Source organism: Olea europaea, chromosome 11 (assembly GCF_002742605.1).
Source record: "Olea europaea var. sylvestris chromosome 11, O_europaea_v1, whole genome shotgun sequence".
Taxonomy (NCBI): domain Eukaryota; kingdom Viridiplantae; phylum Streptophyta; class Magnoliopsida; order Lamiales; family Oleaceae; genus Olea; species Olea europaea.
This window is the reverse complement of record NC_036247.1, coordinates 13472041-13494175: the sequence shown is the minus strand read 5'-3', so window position 1 is coordinate 13494175 and position 22135 is coordinate 13472041. Positions and strand designations below refer to the sequence as shown.

The 22135-nt window shown below is 34.3% G+C and overlaps 1 protein-coding gene across 10 annotated transcripts in view; it reads left to right on the top strand.

Annotated features, from left to right (window-relative positions):
- The first annotated feature begins 5685 nt into the window (after positions 1 to 5685).
- LOC111403476 (flap endonuclease Xni-like) overlaps positions 5686 to 22135 on the top strand; it is a 23055-nt gene continuing 6605 nt past the window's right edge. For 5 of the 10 annotated variants that reach the window (XM_023031998.1, XM_023031995.1, XM_023031993.1 and 2 more), the window contains exons 1-12: positions 5686 to 5863; positions 6073 to 6277; positions 6375 to 6603; positions 8322 to 8401; positions 9151 to 9189; positions 12338 to 12356; positions 14156 to 14209; positions 17623 to 17750; positions 17830 to 17898; positions 18632 to 18717; positions 20698 to 20807; positions 21245 to 21295. In XM_023031998.1, coding sequence (XP_022887766.1) covers positions 6143 to 6277; positions 6375 to 6603; positions 8322 to 8401; positions 9151 to 9189; positions 12338 to 12356; positions 14156 to 14209; positions 17623 to 17750; positions 17830 to 17898; positions 18632 to 18717; positions 20698 to 20807; positions 21245 to 21295 — 1000 coding nt within the window. In that variant the 5' untranslated portion in view covers positions 5686 to 5863; positions 6073 to 6142. Of the gene's footprint in view, positions 5871 to 6072; positions 6278 to 6374; positions 6604 to 8321; positions 8402 to 9150; positions 9190 to 12337; positions 12357 to 14155; positions 14210 to 17622; positions 17751 to 17829; positions 17899 to 18631; positions 18718 to 20697; positions 20808 to 21244; positions 21296 to 22135 lie in introns of all 10 variants that reach the window. The other 5 variants (XM_023032002.1, XM_023031994.1, XM_023031996.1 and 2 more) reach the window with 5 other exon arrangements.

Genomic DNA, 22135 nt, shown 5'->3' with positions numbered 1-22135 from the left:
AGTCATATGATCCTGTACGATTTCCATAATCTGATTCCTCAACATGACGTTGGGGTCATATGAAATTCCTACATGTTGGTTAATCGGTTGATTTGCACGAGGCCTGATGTTTGGTCCTTGATTGACAACAAAGTTACCATGATTAGGGCCATTACCATTAGCCTGAACATCTATTCCCTTATTAACACGTGGGGTATTCTGTCCATTGTTTAGGACATTATCTCTTACATTTGGATTACCCTCCAAGTTAGGTGTACCACTACCATTGTTCTGACTTGGTACTGCACCACCCCCTTGGTTTGAAGTAGAGGGACCAGAAAGTGATTTTATCCCTTGATTCGAATTTAGGACTGAGGGATTATGTCCCACAATTGTCCTAGTTTGAAAGTGATTTGCAAGAGGCATAACCGGTTGACATATTTGGCCTACTAACTTATTCATTATTTCGTTCAAAGTGTTTAGTTGTTTGGCCATATTGTCATAATGTGCATTCCCATTTTGGGTAAATCTTTCCATATTATGAATACTTCGAAGATTTACCTGTTCAACAACATCTTGTGTGAGTTCTCCAAGTAGTGCACGCATGGTTCGAGGACTCAACTCTGTCATTGGTTCGTAATGACTGTTATTGCTCTGATTTTGTCCATCTGTTCGTGGAGAGGCATGCTGCTCCTCATATCGCTCGATCACAGATTGGACTTCTCCCTGACTTGCTGATTCCTTATCGAATCTCTGATGCATATTGTTTCACCTTTTGTATTTTCAACACCAAACACCACTGTCCCACTGGGCGTGCCAAATTATTTCGCTTGGGTTCGTCGCTAACAATTAAAAAGGGATCAGACGATTGTTTAAGGGACAAACCTCTCGAGACAAAGTCTCAAAAAGGGGTGTTCTTTATTGGTGATGACTTTACGATCGAAAAGTAAAAACAGAATTCCTCCAAGGGGCGCAAACACACGAGTTACTGAAAGAAGTGTTTAAATTTAAATTAAGAATTTAAAATTACACGTTCTCTGTTCGAGAGTTTTTTGATTCGGGGTCCTTTGCTCTATATCTTTTCTTCCTTTTATACTCTTTGGATGATCTCTTTGTGATCAACCGCTTAAAAACTGCTTGATCGTTCTATAACTGCCCACTTCCTCGTAATGGCCGACTTGTCATGGAACTACCTTTTCTAACTGTTGCCATTACTTTTTGTCGTTCAACCATCTTCAATTGAATTCCTTGAATCGTGGAACGTGATAGGGCTGCTTAATAACTGCTTTGATAACTGAGCTTCTTGATAATCATAACATTTCATGTTTGCCAAGACCTTGGGCGACTCGAAAGTTTGGGCGATAATAGAGTAGCAGCTCTGGGCGACTGCATGGCATTCCATTCGCTCAGATCCTGGGCGACTTGCAAGCTTGGGCGATGGTGTTACTACGTTCATGGGCCTCCCTATTTGGGCCTTCATCCTGAATTGTCTGATTGAGCTTCGTTCTTTGGGTTATCTGATTTGGGGATCCTCCAATTGGGTTTCATTCCTTGGGCCGTTCGATTTGAGTTGAATTTTTATGTGTCAACAGTTTGATAGATGAGAAATAAAAAAACTCACAAAGCTGCAAGACGAATCCCAAGCTGAGAGCAAAACTAATGCTAACACTTGCTTTGCCATGACATTTAATCTTCTCAACATTTGCTTCCCGCTTCTCACCATCGAAACTGTCTTTGCTTTTTTTTTTTTTTTGCCTCTCTAATTCCTCCAATTTAGCATCAATACAATTACTATCACCAAGTCCTCATCTTTCGCTAAAGAATTAATATCACTCTTGTCACTCCTGAATTTCAAAAATTGGTCAATACTCGAATCCCCTGCCTTTTTATTTGGTTCTATTTCTACCAACCGAAATCTCCGTTTTCTCTTCTTCGTCATCGAAATATTGGCTTTCCTTGAGTTGATTATCCTGTCGTCTTTTGCCCTCCATAAACCCCAAATTTTGATCTCTAGATTCATATTCTTCTGAAGGAAAAAGGAATTGAATTTTGAATGGGTTCTATTTTCAAAAAAATCCTTGTCAATGGAGCCACTAGGCAGGTTGTAAAAGTGGTGTATGAGTAATTATGGTGGTTGTGGTTGCAGACGCGTTGGGAAAGGGAAGAGACGTCAGCACCACGGGCAAAGATGTAAGTTTACAGAGCATTTTTCTGTGATTTAGGCGACGATTGGTGGTGGTTTGAGTGTGGACCGCCGATTGCTCCATTTAAGAGGAATGTGGTATTTTTCTTTTTCCTTTTTTTTTAAACTTTTGATTTATAAATATATATGTGACTGATTTGTAATTTTTCGAAAATTTAGGATTACAGTTGCAATTAACTCTTTATTTTCCTATTATTTTCTTCTTGTTTTATTTGAATAGGGAGCAAAATCGTATTTTTATTGAAAAAATGGATGAAAATGACCTTTTACGCACTAAAAGTGAAAATAGGGGTAAAAATGTCAAAAAATGAAAGATAAAGACGTTTTCCACAATTACATTGAAAGATAGGGGCATTTTGTGCTTTTTACCCGGATTTTCATTATTAAAAGTCCACAAATTTTATTTCTTGCACCATTTTTTAATTACATTCAAGGTTTTTAATCATCACTCATTATAGCATTTACGTCCTAACTATTTTTCACTTTATTCTTATTCTCAAAATTTCCATTTGTTAACACATTTTGTATTTGATAACAGTTTTATGCTAAAAAATTCGTTGAAATAATATAAAACAACTTATATCTTCATCATATTTTTTGAGAATATAAATAAATAAAAAGTGCAAAAAATTTCTTCATTTCAGAGCATGAAAAAAGATTTTGATATAAATCATCATCAAGTATGAGACGTACGAACTAATAAAGGGTTGATGATAAGAATTTAACGAAAAAAAGTTAAGAAAATAATTGCGATAATGACAAAAAATTGAGAAGTTTAATTGCAATTAAAATGTGGCGTATCCAATAAAAATTGTGGGGGCAATATAATCATCAAAAGTTAAAATTTTATTAGAAATCTATATTATCTTATTCTCCTTTTGGTAAAATTTATAACTTCATTTTCAACCACACGTTTCAATTAATTCACGAATACTATTCACATATCCATTATTTATTTTTATATATTTATAAATTAAATTATTTACAACTTGTTCTCAATTGGAGGCTAGATCAAATAATAAGAATTAAAAAAAAAAAAAGGAACCTCGACATCTTATGCAAGTATTATCAATTTATTATAGGTATTAGTATAGATGTTAAATGGAATATGTAGGCAAGAACAATGACAAAGCTATCAACAAACGAAGAGTGTAAGGGCACGGAGCTGTGAAAATTGATGCCATTTTTGCCGTTCAGAAGTGTTGAATTGCGGCAATTCACGAGTATCTTGGATAATGTTTGGCTAATGTTTATAAATTCTAAAAGCAAAAATTTCCACATATTTTGAATTGATTTTGAATATCTTCAAGATACTCTTTATTTTTAAAGAATATATTTTATTATTTGAAAAGCATCTATAAATTTAAAAATTTTAAATTTTAAATTACTCGAATAAGCTATTTAATCAACAATATTTTTTCCCCATAAGTTCTAGCATATCTTAAGAGATTTTCTAAGCTCCTGTTTGATTCCCATTTTTATAAGAATGCATTTTTTTACTTTTCATTTTTAATCACACATTCTTCTATAAAATAATAATACACGTATTTCAAAAATATTTTCTTACTTTTTAGCCACACATTCTCCAATAAATCACTATTCCATAATACATTTTCCCCAAAAATGGTGATCAAACACGGGCTAAATATAAAATGCTTCTCATTAGTTTTAAACTCTTTTTTATACGTACTCATTTTCAACTGCATTTATTCTGCACGTAAATTTAAATTTTTTCATATTTTTTAATCATACATTATTCTAAAAATCACTATTCAAATCTCTATTTTCCCCAAATAACGATTGTCAAATAGGGGCTAAATAAGCTACTTCGCTTTAAAAATAATTTGAAGAACCACAACTCACATTCTATTCTTATTTTATAGCGATTGCATTTAATTGATGTTTGATCAATATTCTCTAAAATTTATTTTTCTTATACTTATTTTCAGCTACACATTTCATGAGATTTTAAATTTTTATTAACTTGTCAACAATATATTTTATCAATTTTTCTCAAAATTTACTAAAACTTTGATTTTTTTAACTAAACTAGACCTAGGCTTAGTATGTTATAAATTTCAATTCTCTATGAAAAAAGTTAAATAAAAATATGAGGAAAAATAAATGAATATTTATTGCATAAAAACAAAATGAAGAATTAGAATAGAAAGTAAAAAAATTATTGCTCTCTAACATATATTATGCTTTTATAAGGGTTAATTTCACAAACGGTTACTGAACTTACGCAAAAAATATAAAACAGTTATTGAAGTTTAAAACTTCAGTAATAGTCACTTATGTTTCAAAAAGCTTTTAGAAACGGTCATTGAAATTTAAAAATAATTTTTCAGATTTTTGGACTACTTTTGCGACAACTTTTGGACAACTTCCGACCACTGATACCGCTGAATTTTGATATCGTTGGAAAGCCCACAATATCCTCTTCAATTATCACCTAAAATCTCCTTGAAACTTTAAGGGATTTGACCTGAAAATCACCGCAAAAGTCGTCCATATTTTCAAATTTTTTGGATGGCTTTTGCGGCGATTTTTGGCGATTTTTGACCACCAAGACCGTCATTTTTTGATATCATTGGAAAGTCCACAATATTCTCTTCAATCACCACCCAAAATTTCTCTCAAACTTCAAATAATTAGGTCGGAATAAACCTACAAAGTCGACAACTCAAAAAGGCGAAAATTTGGGCAGATTTTTTAGATTTTTTGGGCTACTTTTGAGGCAACTTTCCGATAACTTTCGATCACCAATACCGTCGAATTTTGATACCGTTGAAAAGCTCACAACATCTTCTTCAATTACCATAAAAAACCTCTCCCAAACTCCAAAGGATTCAGTCGGAATAAACCCACAAAGTTGGCTACTGGAAAAGGTTAAAATCTGTGCAAATTTTTCAATTTTTTGGGTGACTTTTGCGATAATTTCTGACCACTAAGACCGTTGTATTTTATTACCATTGGAAAGCTCACAATATCCTCTTCAATTACCAACCAAAATATCTTTATAACTCCAAAGGATTCGACCAGAATAAAACTACAAAGTCAGCATCCCGAATTTGGGTAGATTTTCGCATTTTTGGGTGGTTGACTTTGTGGATTTATTTCCAGCGAATCCTTTGAAGTTTGGGGGAGATTTTGGATGATAATTGAAGAAGATATTATGAGCTTTTCAACGGTATCAAAATTCAGTGGTATCGGTGGTCGAAAGTGACTGAAAAGTTGTCGCAAAAATGACAAAAAAATGTTTTTAAATTTCAATTACTGTTTTTGCAAGTTTTTACACTTCAGTGACCATTTTTGTAAGTTTTTAAATTTCAGTCATCATTTTTTAAAGCGTCCTGAAACTGAAGTGATTGTTACTGAAAATTTTAAACTTCAATGACTGTTTTGTAATTTTCGCGTAAGTTTAGTGATCGTTTGTGAAATTAACCCATTTTTATAAATAGGGAGTTTTATGTTTTTTAAGAGCATTGGAAATAATCACCTTTTCCCCATAATTTTGTGTACTTCGACCGGACCCAAATACTAGCAACGATTCATCCACTCAACCCGGTGTGGACACCCTCGCACCAAACCGGAGCAGAGCGGCCGTAGTCGGCATATTTATCAGCACAATAGCTATATCGCTATTTCTAACTTGAATATTCCAAAGGTTTTTGCGCGGTAAGCGGTAAAACTCTTGGATTCTTATGCAATCATATGTATGAGTTTGTATATTGGAAATGAATAATGCATCATAACCGGCTAATTTATCGTAGATTAGGGTTTTTTTTGCTGACTTGTTGCGGTTTATGATGATATTTTCCTGAGTTTTATAGTCTCATTCATTTCCAAGCGTACAAAATCTCAGTTCATTTTGTGTACTACTGCAGTCGTTCTTTCTTCATCATGCTTTAAGCAAAAGATTGAACTGGAATTTGGAGAACAATTTGTTATGAACTCATGGGGTCCTACTCCTTTCAGAGAACCCTTTATTGTTTTGCCAATAATTTTTTGGTGACTCGAAGGACTTCTAACAAGTTGATTAGTTTCACAAAACCGCGTAGGAGTTATTCTTCAAATGTGCTGTTTAAAAAGGTAAAGTATATTACTAACATCGACAACCATGCCCGGTTTAATATGTCCATTTTGACATTTCCAACTCACTAAATTGTTTATTTTTTTCGCAATTCAGGGTTTCGGTAGGGTGTCATGTAGTTTGAATTCTGATTGTTGTAAAGTTGCACGGAGAGTTTCTTTGCTTTGTATGAGTACGTCTGTCCAAAGTGCAACACTAGCCCAAGATGCAATTTTTGATTCAGCTGAACTTAGAGATGGACTATTGAACCCCAGCTCTTCTGATGGTAGAGTTATGCTTATTGATGGAACATCAATCATTTATAGGGCGTACTACAAGCTTCTTGGTATGTCAAACCATCTACTCTGAATTCATTCACGTAATGGTTAGTGTCTTTTATTATGAACAAATGTAGTTTCACTTGCTATATATGCTTTTTGTACATTATTATGAGTATGGATGTGATATGTGTTGTTTCACACGTAGTTCCCTTAAAATATTTATGGATCCTGTCTTACAAAGACAAGAGTTGAAAGAACTGTATTAGTTAACATGTGATGACGCTGGATGTGGTAGTTCCGTTTGGATGCGACGTTGGACAATTTTTCTCAGGCCACCTTGCTGAGAACATTTTCATTCTCTAGCAATCTTGGATTATTGATGCTTATGAATGAAATAAGTTATAACAAAGAAGAGAGAGTGGAGAAGTGAAAGAGCAGAGGCGCGAAGGAAGGAGAGATGAAGTGGTGGACGAAGGAAAGGAGGCGAAATATATCTGTAGTGTCTAGAGTGAAAAATCTTGAGCATCACCTCTTTTCCATTCCTAATCAGTTGCGAATGATGAACTTTATTTCTTGTATATATCACTAAGGTACTCTGATAAGCAGTAGACAAGGGACAAGACATTAAATGAAGTTTTTTAGGTCCCTGATACACACAAAGTTAGCTGTTGCATTATTGTATTATACTAATTATGAAGCTACTTTCCACCTTATTGGATAGGAAACTTGTTCTGTTCTTAATTTGGCTTATAGATCATGTCAGAGAACTAAAAATTACATCAATACTCAGTAATTTGAAGCAGACGTTGAAATATGTTCACCACCTCGATATCCAAATTTGATTATTTTTGGTGCTTTCTTGACCAGCGGATTTTTATTTTTTATGAAAAAAGTTCCCTTTCTTTGGTGGATTGTGCAATTGAATCTGCTGAAGTATGAAGACTGCTTTAGAAAATTATTTACCAAAATATAAGCTCCAGTCCACTATATCATTCTGTTGAATTAAAAACAATACATTGGTCAATGTTTATGCAAAACACAAAAAGAGGAGTTTGAGATATATGAGATGTGAAGAATCCAATAAGTGATGTGATCATGAAGTGGTTGTGCTGAAGAGAGTGAGACAAGAAGGGTTAACTCATTCGCTTTTTAACCAAGAGAAGAACTCTGCAGTTTTTTGATTTAAAACTTGTTCCGCTTCCTGATACTGAAACCCCTATTAGTTATACTCCTACCTGCAAAACCTGATGGGAACCCTGTCTAAAAGTTGATCAGCATTTGTTGCGTATGAGGAACTTCACAAAACAATACACGGAAACAAGCTGAATGTCTATATGACCTTGGGAAGGTCGAAAGTTTCCCTAAAATATCTCTTACTTTTAATGTTCTCTTAGGAATTATAGACATCTATGATATTCTACTTCATGATAACTCCCAAAGACATCTATCGTATTGTACTCCATGCTAACTTCAGTTTTCATGGATCCAAAAGATTGTATAATGAGAGTGCTTGTTCTACAAGAGATTTCAGAAAATGTCAACAAATTTTCTTACTCTTTCACTTGTTTTACGTATCTGATTATCAACTTGAATTTTTCACGGGAAAAACGTGTTACTTATTAATCAAGGACTATTGTTTAGAGGTCAATACTTGAATTTTTTATTTTTTTAACCAATGAGTGGTATCTCTTGATGATAAAGTGTTGCCTTTCTGTTTCCATCCTTTATGTCCCTGCAATTTATATCTCTCAAGGATTGATTCATTTTATGGATTCCTGAATAGCTAAATTGCACCATGGCCACCTCTCAGACGCTGATGGAAATGGGGATTGGGTCTTAACCATTTTTACAGCCCTGTCTCTTGTAAGTTCTGATTCTTTTAGATTCATGAAATTGTCCTTGCTGTTTTATATAACCTTTTATAGTGATTTCATTGAGCAACATCAAAATGTTCAAAAGTGTTTTGATTACATGGGTTTTCTAGCGCCCTTTAAGATCTCTCAACTTCTCTGATTATGAAATGCCTCTGTCAGAGTACATATTTAGCTGAAATGATTATGCAAATTAACTAAGTAAAACCTACTACTGAACTATGACTGTCTCTGAAGACGCAGGATGTTTCTTTTCTCTGAATAGTGTTCTACTCAGTTATGTAGGAAAGATATAATATATAAATGTTGAATGTTGATGCGTATAGCTCAAAAATGATCATCAACTGTTTCCATGTTAGGCATGGATGAACCCAGAAATGAATTGTGTTATCCACATTGCTGTCTCATAGTAAGGCACATTAACTAAAGATGCATTATATACATGCAAAAGGTTTGATTTTAGTGGGCCATCCATTTTAATATGCTAGAAATTATTTTCCCTTTTAAATTCGACAAGCAAAATAAAGCTTAGGGGTTGATTTATTATTATCAAAGTGGATCCAACAGTATTGAACTCCATGAAGTATTTATCTCAAATTTGTGGTGTTTGTCTCCATGAATTCTTCTTTGTCCTTTTGAAATTCAATGCTATTCTCTGTCGGTTAATCCCAATGGCACCAGTGTCATTTAAAGTTACTCAGATTTTAAAATTTAAAGTAAGTTATATGAATTTTGTTGCAGATAATTGATGTCTTGAAATTCATCCCTTCGCATGTGGCGGTATGAGCCCTTTTTCTCCCTATGAGACATCTGTGTGAAAATAAATTGGACTCTTTATCTCGATCACATTCTCCCCAGCACTTACTAGTTCTTTAACAGCACACATTTGCTTTGAACTTGTGGGTTCTCTCTTTACTAAACAATGTTTAAAAGGCTTAATTGGGTATTTTGGCTTTTTATCGCCATGAGGAGAGGCGTAAGCCTTGAGCTTGAACAATAAATGAATTCAGAAGAATATAATGTTACAAAAATATGCTCCTAATATACCTGAACCCTTTCAGAAAAATCCATAATAAAGCTAAGGAATTATTTCAAAAGCAAGGGCATTGCCCCTTGAGAATGGTAAAACTCAAAAGCCAAAAGTAAGAAACAACACGAAGATGAGTAACTAGCAAATCCGCAAGTAAAATTATACTCTTCAAGTCCCAAAAATGACAAGTAAATTCAAATAAGTACAAGGAAATACAAGCGGAGTAAACCCCAGAGCACAATAAGCAATGTGATATTTGCATGTTTGGTCCCCATAGAAGATACTTATTTTTGGTTTCTTTGGGCAGCCAGAAGTTGCTTTTACTGGCAATCAAACACTCATATTAAAATTAGATTCTGGAGTATCCAGGCTTTTTGAGCCATCCAGTAAAAAAATCCTGAATTTTTTCTGAAAGAGTAGGTTTTGCATTTACTGGCAATTAAACACTCGTATCAAAATTATTTTCTGGAGCTTCGAGGCTTTTTAAGCCATCTGGTAAATGAATCCTGAATTCTTCTGTAGGAGTAGATTCTGCATTGAACTACTTCTGCAATTATATGACATTTAATACCCTAATACACCCTTTAGTTTTTCCCTCCAAAATTACATGCAGCTGTAGCCAAACCATTCTTGTTGAAGGAATTCCATCAAGGCTGGTTGAAGCCCAGTTAATACTGTCAGTGCAGTTGCTCGCTGGCAGAATATAATTATATGTTAATTGCATAAACCAAATTATCCTTGTGAGTGAACAATGGAAGTGCAGATGATTGAGATTTCAGCTGGACTTCTAAAGAACTGAATTTAAAATTCCTAATGCAAGTGAACATCTATAATTGACAAGAACTGATTGATTTTAGGAGATAACCTAGTATATTAGCTTTTGCAAGAAGTAGATAATACCAATTGTTGGGAAACAATGTAATTATGTGGTTTAATGTAAGTGATCTCCTCAGAATAATTTTATTTTTCACCAATAATTGCATTACTACGCAGTTGCCTATGTCATATCTTGGGCTTCCGCCAGGAGCACGGTTTAAAAGTATGCATATTTGGAATTGTATTGTGGAAAGGGTGGAGAGGAGGTTAGCAGGGTGGAAGCGTATGTACCTCTCTAAGGGAGGTCAATTTACACTCATTAAATCCACTCTGTCTAATCTCTCTACTTACTTTTTGTCGTTGTTCCCTATTCCGGTTGCAGTGACAAATAGATTAGAGAGATTTCGAAGGGAATTTCACTGGGCAGGGATGGGGGAGAAGAGAAAACTTCATTTGGTTAATTGGGGTATTGTTTGTTTGCGTATGAGGATGGGGGGCCTTGGAGTTAGGAGTCTTGTTTTGATTAATGAGACCTTATTGGGTAAGTGGTTGTGGCGATTTGGAGAAGAGAGAGAACTTTGGGAGAGAAATCGTAGAGGAGAAGTACGGTGTGATGGAGGGGGGGTTAGTGTACTGTTGAGGGTCGTGGTTCCTATGGGGTGAGTTTGTGGAGGTATATCCAATGGGGATGGAGTGATTTTCAGGACAAATTGAATTTTGTGGTGGGGAATGGTAATGATATCAAATTTTGGGATGATTGTGGGTGTGGTGATCAACCGCTGAAGTTAGGATTTCCTTCTTTGCACCGCATTTTTTTAGTGCCTTCTGCTATGATGAGTGATGTATTAGCCATTCATAATGGGAATTACAACTGGAATATTACTTTTGAGAGGGGCCTACCGGATTGGTGATGATTATTCGTTGTTTTTGACATCTCTACATAAGGTACAAATTCGGGTAGCAAAGAATGATTGTAGCAGGTGGAAGTTGGCACGAGACGGTATCTTTTCTGTTCGGACTTATTTTAGATCGCTTTTGGGACCTATAGATAGTTCATTCCCTTGGAAGCTGGTGTGGCAAAGCAAATTGCCTCCACGGGTAGCATTCTTATTGTGGACGGTTGTAAGGGGGCAGGTGTCAACGGTAGATAATCTTCGACGAAAAGGCTTTTATGTCATTGAGTGGTGCTATATGTGTAAAAGGGATGGGGAGACGGTAGACACTTGTTCATTCATTTTGATGGTGTTCGCTAGCTTTGGAACAATATCCTGACTTCTCAATCTATGGTTTGGGTGTTGCCAAAGCGTATAGAGGATGTATTGCAGGCATGGAAGAGAAAATTTCGTGATAAGGATAGCAAAGTTGTATAGAACCTTATCTCGGGATGCATTGCATGGTGTGTTTGGAGAGAAAGAAACAACTGCTGTTTCAAAGATCAAACAAAGACAATAGCGCAAATTAGGGAAATGTTTTATTTGACTTTGTATAATTGGTTTAATGCCGCGACTAAAAATCCTGTAGAAGGGTTGCCTAATTTCATGTAGTTCCTCTCTTGCTTAAAGTGATTGTACACATCCCGTGTAATCTCTTTTAATTGATAAAATTATGATTACCTATCAAAAAAAAAAAAATTGCATTATTAGAACTGGACATGAAATAAATTTTTTTCTCAACAGTTGCTTTTATAAATCATCAATAATGAACCTTAGCATTATGGACAATGCACAGTAGTGAAAAAATGAAGACATAATTTATTGGTTTGAATGATGGAAGAAGTATAGTTCCAAATTTTAAACTAAGGATTTGCTTTGAGTTATAGTTAGGTCTTGTTAAAGATCAAATAATTATGAAAAAGTTACTTCTCTAATAAAAGTTCTGCAAGTAATATCTCCCACTTGAAATCAACTTTATTAAATTGTTATTATCTTTTTTGTCTGCTTTTCCTATCTTAAAGTAGCAATTTTTATGTCTTTCACCCCCATGCATGTCTAGCAACTTTATGCTACAAAACTATCATCACCACGCTCTAACATGTGTTCTTTTTCTTTCTTTGTTTTTTGCATTCATGTGCTTGCTCTGCAGGTGGTTTTTGACCACAATGGTAAGATATACTTCTTGTTTAAATTTGTTTTCACTATTTTTTTTCATCTTTCAATTCTCATCACTAATTTTCCCCTATTGTTTTTTAATGTTCTCTCTCTCTCTCTTTTTTTTTTTTGCTTCTCTGCTATAATTATTGCCATGCTATACACGCAATCTATGTGGAAGGGGGCATATGGGATATAGATTTTTTTATGCCTGCCAGTATTTGGTTTATAAATGGAAGGCAACTTTGCGAAAATTTAGTTGGAAATGGCAATTATTAGCTCCACTGCCTATTGGCAGTTTCTTGAATTGAGGGATTTAAGTTGAATGTCCTCTAGAATGTTTTCCTGTACTTCTAGGTGTTTGTAGCTTTAGTGCAGGACCATGGTGATATACCTTATGTTTTTCCTCCCAAGCCTGTGGCAGGATATATTTGTTTATCTGAGAAGGTCTTGACTAGAAATAAGAGATAGAAAAACATTACACATTAAATTGGAACCATCCTCTGTTTGCTAACAAATGGTTGTTCTTCTAATTTTTAATCATCTAGTACTGAGCACATACAATGTTGATCTTCAATGAAGCATTTGGATGTTCAATCATACTGTGGAATAATGGACATAAGGAACCTTTCATGCATGTGTGTACTTAATTACTGAAATCTTCATAAATTACTATTTATTTATTGAAAGAGTTGTGCTGTCAGGAATGAGGTAGCCGGTGCCTGTAGAAGTTTGCAGATAAGTGATACAATCATTATGTTGTATTTTGACTGAGCATCAGAACATAAAAGACTGATTGTCTACCAGTCACTTATTTCCTTCTTTTTTTAATATTGAGTTGAAGTTTTCAGATGGAATAATTTACTAATGCTGATGATAGTTTATTCATCAGATGGACTATTAATCTTTGCCCTCTTGCCTCTGTCGAGGTGACTACATGAATGATAATATGCATAACTAATTCTGCGCCCTTTAAACTGTTTTACCTCTTTGATTTGGTAAGAAAAGAAGGATTTGACAAGGGCATCATTCTTTTCAAAGCCTTTTGCACGTTTTGTTCTTTTCTCCTAATATTCGAGCTAGTTCATTGTGTTCTAAACAAACTTTTTTGGCATCAATTGTTTAAGTATCATATTATGACTTCAAATGTTTATTTTAAATGCAATGGGTATATTTTGGAGGAGAGACATTTTAGAGTGTATGTTTGGACAATTTGTTAGAGTAAGTATCATATTTTGATTCCAAATGTGTAGTTTGAGTGGAATGGGAACATCTTGTGGCGCCACATTTAGGATGAGGCATATTTTAGAACTGTAAGCTAAGATTCCTTGTTTTATTGATAAGATATTGAAGTTTGTCCTGGATAAATCTCAAATCTAGATTAATGACACGATAGTATGACATCGATTAAGTTTTCGATCTTATTTCCAGGGTCCTTGTTTCTTAATATTATTGGAATCTGTTTTGCAAGTGATTTTATCCTTGAATTGTTGGAGGAAATTCTAGGAAGTAGAAGATTGAGTTTTCTTTGTTGTATTTTGCCAACACATATTATCTTTGCCAAATGATTTATTTTGTGCTGACTTGTCTGGAAGGTGAGAAGTGCAAAAAACCAAACCCCATGTTCATGTAAAATGTTTTACAATATTTTCTTCAACCCCATGAGAATCTGGTTTTGAACCTTCCAGTAATACACGGTAAATTGTTAATGTGTGACTTCTAATATTTTTGCCCGATATTTGCAATTAGATGGGTATGGATATGAGCACCCTTCTCCCAAGAATATTTTGACAAAAAAAGTTTTTCCTTTCAGGATTTCCATATGGTCACACTTCTCTTTCATCCAAACAAAGTTTTGTTGCAAAAGGTATGCTATTTAATCCAAAGCTGTGATAGTGTTGGACAAACACTGGATTGTATTATTAGGACCAATTATTTGGATAGAAGAAACAGTTTGAAGCATGAAGGGATCAAACTCATGCATTTTATTGAGGGGGTTTACTGTCTCGTGGAATGAATTTTTTCTTTCTTTTTATATATATATATAAATAAAGAGCTTATGCATATGTAAAATATATGTTTCATAGATCTATTTATGCATGTCAATATGTACTGCTGAAGATCCGGAGAAAGTTACGAATGACTGATCACCTACATCATGCCTTGTGATTGGATGAGTGGTTTTGGAGATAATATGTTGCATTGCCTGTAATTCTATTAATATAGGTAACAGAATCGTTCCTCTGCTCATAAATTTGACACACTTATTTGACAAATAATCGTGAACTTTAATTTAAGTCAATCCAACGCTCGATATCTTATGGATTTCAAGTGGTTATAATAAACTCTCCCATGATTTTAGTGAAATACATATTAAACATTGGATTGACTTATATTAAAGATTACGATTATTTGTTAAATAAGTGTGTCAAATTTATGAGTAGGAAGAACGGTCTCGTATAAGTAATAACAAATACATAACTCTTCTTTTCCTTACACTGATTGGGATACTTTCAAAATTTTTGATGAAATGTTAAAGTGAGTTAGGACTGTATTCTTCATTTAATGTTGAGCCAAAATACGTAAATGACTCACTTTTGGGGAGAGTATGATTCTCTATAGTACGTCTTTTATTAACCTTGTGCCTAATCAACCTAATACCTTTAGATTGCTCTTAATGACTAAACATTTTCATCAATGAATAACATAGACTAAGGACCTTATTTTGACTATGTCATGTAAGCTTGTCCATCACTAGTCTCTACTACTTCCGCCACTACATCTTACACTTATGATTGCTTCACTATACATGTCCTTAATAATATGACATTCAAATAGGAATTCGTTCTCTCTGCAGCACTCACTTCCTTGGATACCGTATTGGAGGATAAGCAAAAACCAATATTCTTTCTTTTGTGTGCACTTATCCATCAATTTCTCAAGCAAGTAAATGACATCCATTGTAGATCTTTGTGGCGTAAAGCATAAATAATTTTATGAAATCTTCTATATTTAATCTCCCTCTCTCATAATTTTACGTAGTATGACTCATACCGTAACACCTCTATAATTATTACAGTTTTGAATGTCTCTTATCCTAATAAGGGGGAACCACAATGCTAATTTGCAATAATCTATAAGTTTTGGCTTGCCTGAGTAGATTCCTCAAATTCTTCTCTGGCTTCCAATTGTTAGTTTCATCAAAATGCTGATCAGTCTCTCTGTTTTGTTTGATGAAGTAATTATTAACTGTGCAAAGTGTAATGCACTGCCAATGCCTCTTAGAGCTTAAGCACAAAGCACAAGTTTATTGAAGCAAAAAGCTTATTATAATCTAAATTAAAAGTCCTTAGATAGAAAATATACTAAGAAAAACTGAAAACAACAATTTTCAGTGACACGGTTGATTTCACCATCTATTTGAACAAACTGTGCCAAAATAATTCCATATTAAGTGTTTGTTTGGTAGGGATTTTGTTAATTGATTTTTTGATCGTTAAAGATAAAGTGAATCTTACTTGTGAGAGAAGAATTCAAAAATGACGGTTACAATAGTAAAATAACGTTCAAAAAATTGATTTTAATTGGGTTTTAAGCTGTACCAAATATGCTCTAAGATTGATAAGTCGTTCCTTAATCAATTTAATTTCAGCAGCCAAATATCAATATGACATCCAAGCTAAATCAAATCTAATGTGCAGACGAAGGATTCAAGATGCCCAAAATTTAACAAAATCTGACTTTTGGTCTTGCACTTTGTGGTGTTGTTTGCACACCATTGCGCTTCAATTCTAAAAAGGGCATTTTGGGTGCACCTCAATATGCTTTGTACATAGGAGCCCTTTCAACTGATTTGCAATACTGATTGATGTTGAAGAATCTGTTGGCATCATCGCATCATGGGTTTTCCAAATTTGTCTTTGTTGGCTATGTAGGGAGATGTCAAATCACTTGGATTTTCTGTTATGGTGCTGAAAGTAAAATCTCTCACAATTCTTATTACTGAGTTTGTCACAATTAATTCAAACTTGCATTTATTGAAATTGAAGGATAAATGTTTATTACAGATCTTATCTGATTTTAAGGTTTATTGTCTACGATGTACTGTTTTTGCGAGTGGCATCCAGAGAGCACGTTGCTCTAACCAAAATGCATATGCATCATTACAGTAGCTACAGTAATTATTATTTCTAGATATATTTCATTTGCAGGAGATCTATGTTTCTGGTTAGGTTGTGTAATTCCCGTATGCTAGAGCTACTACCTCTTTACTTTTTCTCAGATGTATTCCTTAGGAAAATGTTCGCTTGTTTATATTTTGTCTCTGTTTTGTTGGTCTCCCTCACCATCTTTCTTATCTCTTTCACCCAAGTAATACGTGGTTATTCTTGGATTCTCTTTCCCCTTCATAATATATATTATCTGTGAAGCTTGATATTGCATCTTTGTTAACTGTTTGAGCACTAAAATTTTTTATCAATGCTACTTGTCTGTATGTTCCCTGTAAATATCAGATAAACTTGCTTCGATGTAATTTTTTTCTAAGCAGATCCTGCTGTGATATTTTTCCTTGTTCTCCTTTAGTTCATCTGCGCTATTTTTATTTTTGTCATTCCTTATGCCATATGCACTCCAGACTCTGATCAGATGTTCATTTCAATTCATCTGTCCTGTGACCATATATAGTGAATAACTTATTCTGCAGTATTTCACATCAACAATGTTTTAGAAGATGCAATTGGGTACTAAGGTGTTTCTCTTTTTTATGATTTGAAGTGTAAGCCTAGGCATAAGCCTCACATTAAACCAAAAAAAGTCAAGAAATTATTAAAATGCAAAATAAGCTCATAATACAGCATAATCAATCTTTAAAATTCATAATACGGCAATTTAAAAAGTGTGCAAAACAAAACAAAAATCTAAAAGGAAACCATTATTTTAGTTGATCGGGGCAGTGGACTATTTCCATACTGAGTGTATGAGAAACACTAATTGTTTATTGTTTTAGTGCTTAGTGGGTTATTCTCAAAATGGGTCAATAAGAATTTCTATGTTTTATATAGTCCACAAGCCTTGAGGCAGGTGCCTCACATGGCTGAGGCGAGCGCTTCCAAAAACTGCCTCATAGTTAGCGCTTTGAGGCTTTTCAATTAGGGTTTTTAAACCGTGCATGTCAATATAATCTCTTCTTTATCTGCATTAACAAAGGGAAATATAAGATTTTGGTTACTCATATCTAATAATCACATAGAAATTACTGATTGGTAAAATTACTTGTAGGCCTAAATTTTCGTCACACCCTTTACCCTTCATACAAAAGCAATCGGCCTCCCACACCAGATACCATTGTTCAGGGACTTCAGTATTTGAAAGCATCCATCAAGGCAATGTCTATTAAAGTGATTGAGGTAAGACGTAAACTATCGGCTTTTGTTTGATTTAATCTGGTTGCAAGGTTTTAGGATTTATTTGTCCATTTTAAAGTAGGTTCCAGGTGTTGAAGCTGATGATGTAATTGGGACCTTGGCTGTTAGGAGTGTCAATGGAGGATTCAAGGTACTTGCAAAATCAGCTTAATTTACAGATGACAATCTCAGTAACAAACATATTTTGGCTCTAAGCTTTGTGATAAGGGAAAGCCTATTTGTGGGCTGTCTTTCCTATGTTTATATGGTGGCAAAAAATAGACTTTGCTTGTGGACTGGGTCCATGAATCTTTCTATAAAATCTTTTGGTATATTGGTATTAATGCTGCTTGCAACGTGAAATTGAGAGGCAAGCCGATATTTTGAGCTTAATAGCTCTCAGTTTTGACATCCTTTGCTCGCATAAGATATGCTATTTGACCCGATCTTCCTTTTTGGAATCTGTTTTGACTGCTTGTAACGCGAGAAAGAGAAAAACAAGGAGGAAGAAATTTACTTTCGTACTTGTTATGTGAGGAAGCTGCTGAGTATGTAAACTACTTGCTTGGAGCTGCTAGTTCTTTTGATGTCTGGTACATTTGTGGATGTAACATTGATGGGGAGCTTACTGATTTAAGGCGGGATGGAGACTTGCCCAAGAACTTTTTGAAAATTTCTTTGCATTATGTCTGACTATCTGCGAATGAGATAAGTACAGGGGGCTTTAAGGTTGTTATAAATCTATTATTTAGAATGTGAACTTGATTTCATCAATGTTTGGGATGGAAGATCTGCACTCCCTCATAGATTCTTAGTGGATTATTTAGGGGTATGTACTTGTTTTTCTGAGTGTTCTTGTACATGTTTACTTTGTATTGGTGCAGGTGCGAGTTGTCTCCCCAGACAAAGATTTTTTCCAGATTCTGTCTCCTTCGTTGCGTCTATTAAGGATTGCTCCTCGTGGACTCGAGTTAGTATTCCCCAGTAATTTAATTTAACAGTTTATATTATGAAATTTGGCACAGTTATAGTGGTTTACTTATCAAGACATCATTGATGGATCTTTGGATGCCTTTGATCTTTCTTTTTGTTTTTTTAACAAATCCAAATATTTATTACCTTAGAGAGTAAAGAAAGATTACCCTTTTAGTTGAAGAGACTTAATTATAGGTGGCACTAAATTAGGCACATTGAGAAAGTCATTTCAAAGAATCGGATTCAGTGGAAAACTGATTACCATGAAATGCAAGTCTAGTTAGAGCAGTAAAAATCAGTCATCAGGTGTATCTGTGAATTTGGTTAATTTGTTCCCCCCAATCAATATAAGAGCTCTACATTTGAACATCAATCAGAATCGGTACAAGGCTATAAGCTACTTGCCTCAATGTTCCTAATATACATGTCCATAATCTTTTCGTTGAATTGCTGACTAGTTCTCTTGGAACTCACAAAATATCTAACTTCATTGTCTGTAGTCCTTGCACTGTAATTCATCCTTCCATACATACAAGTAGTCTGGCATGTTTACATTTCAGATTTCAAAATAAATTCCTTCTTCCGCGTCCAACATAAACACATCTTCCATAAAGATGCCCAACCCATGTTCCTATCGTTTATATGGGGCTAATATGAATTTACTTCTGCTGGTTATTAGTTGTTAATAGAATGTTTATGCGCATGCCTAAGTACAAAGCACATCAATCGTTGCCCGGGGTGATAATCACTGAAACCTAGTGCTGAAGAAAAATGGGGAAAACGCATTTCATAAAATTTTAGGCTTTCTGAGTTTTTTAACTAAACCACTGAATTTATTTTGTGGGTTTGACAATTTGGCTGCTGAGATTGGATTAGTTGATGAAAATACATATAGAATACTAACGATAATTACTCGAGCACTTATTCCCCAGAGTGATGTTTGCTGAAATTTACTGAAAATTTCTGTTAACCATGAATTTTGCCAAATATGTTTCATGTGTAGAGTTTTTTCTTACGGAATATAATATGTTCTTTGCTTTGATGAAGAATGGTCCTCGCTTTGAGCATATGCTGAAGAGACTTTTGCACGAACTCTTTCCTCATTTATTAACCACCGTCTTCTCTTTCCAGCTCTAACATTGTCTTCTCCTTTCTTTCCTCCCATACTTAGGGTACTAAACTATTTGCCTCGAGTCTTTGAACTCGAAAAAATTCAACTTGAAATTTCAACTCTAGCATGGTCTTGGATCATGGATCTGAATCTGATGATGGCGCCTGAGGAAATTAGTGTCTTATTATGATTACGGATATCATGAAATCAGAAAAGAAACACAGTTAATGCACATATAGAGACAACATAACAATTTATGCAGGGTGCAAAAAAATAAAGCAACGAAGTCTTCCATCTAGTGTACAAGAAAAAATTTTACTTGATTACTGGACGCATCTATGGCACTTACATTCTATTATCTGAAATTCTTTACTTGCTGTATTTTTTGAGAAATGGTAACTGAAGTTGTGTGGGAATTCAGTATGTTGCATCAGTTAGCATCTACCAACATAAATCCAGTTTTGCTAGCTAATTCATACTAGTTTATGTTAAATGAGTGGTAAAATTGGATCTAACTCACCCAGAAGCTGGGAGGACAGCTGAAACTCTTTGTCTAAGGCAGTTTTTGAAACCTCCAGCACTCCATACGTTTGAGCTTTGGTTGACCTGAAGATCTTACTCTAATATAAATGAATTTTGATATGAAACCCATGTTTTATAATCAGTTAAGTTAGTTTTGTTATTTTCTTTTGGGTCTGAGAAGAAGTGCGTGAACAGGGTAGTTGTGTACAAGTGAAATAACACAAAAATTGTCTTTAACTTAAATTCGCTTTATGCCTTTTATTTTTTCTTATTTATTTTTTATTTTGCTAATTGCTTTTTATAACTGATTTTAGTCTTGACACTTTCAGTATCACTTTTCAGGATGGTCTCTTTTGGCATGGAAGATTTTGCTAAGAAATATGGAACACTAGAACCTTCTCAGTTTGTTGATGTGATGTCACTTATGGGAGACAAAGCCGATAATATACCGGGTACTTTTGTGTGTATGTGGTTTTTTATTTTTATTTTTAATTGACTTGTGTAAAGCATAAGTTATTTATTTGATTAACTTCTGTGAAAAACAAGTTAATTGGAAAATCTTACTTTTATTATAGCATTTTCTTTAAAGCATAGTATCCTGAAGCTTTTTATTTCGTTTTTGTTGTGAAAGAAATATGCTGTTACTGGAGTTTAAAATTTAGTAAACACTTACTCCATCCAGACTTGTGAAATGCAACCATTTTAAACTACATATCCTTCATATTTCTTGTTACCTCAATCTTATATGTTCTGAGAAGCAAGAGCATTTATTTCTTCTACTTTCAACTTTCTAGCTTATTTGACGAATCCAAAATGTTCTTTTAGATAGTTGTAAACTTATTCTTGGTACAGTAATTTGATGAAGCTGGTAAATTGCAATTGAGTGCAGGAGTCGAAGGTATTGGAAATGTCCATGCTGTGCAACTGATTTCAAAGTTTGGTATGTACCTGCGACTTATTATTTTACTTGGAACCACGGCAAACTTGACATACCTTATAGCACCCTTGCAATTTCACAATTGTAAAATCAAATGATCAATATTACATGCCATGAAGGAGAAATAAATGGATTTGAACACTTCTTTAGAACTGAATCACTATATTGATCTTCACGTTGAAATCCAGTCAGTCAAACATTTTAATTCTGTAAGGGTTAGAGGAACTTAAAAGGTTCGAAGATTGGGTACCAAGGAAAATCAACCAAAGCTTAGAAATATGATTTAGAGGAAAATATGTTTGTGGAATCCAGTCCCCAATCTCTTATCTGGATGAGGCTTTAAGAAAAGGGTTTCTAGAATGACTTATAAGACTAGAAGTTTAAGTATCACGTCAGGGTCAATGAAATTGAAAGTTCTGACTTAGTGTGTACTCATATTAAGTAAAGCTACACGATGAATGGGAGCATTTCTCAGCAAATGTAGATGAAGTAATATATGGAACAATAAAGTAGAATATGCGTTATCATTCTCAAACAACTTCCCAGAACCAGATCTTATTCCCAGTACCCACCTATTTTGGGAACTGGATAAATGATGAACATCACCGAAATATAAACTTCTAGGGGCTTCTAACACTCGCATGTTCCCTGTGAAAGTTCATTCTTCTTGAGTCCAAACCTTTGATGCACCGACATGGACACGTGTGTCCGACACGATACGTGTCGGATACGTCGACTCGTGATTTTTAAAAAAAAATACCGACACAACACGTTCATTAAATTCTTTAAAATTCTTCATTTATATAGTTTAAAATTAGTTTTATACTTATTATTGATTTTTTT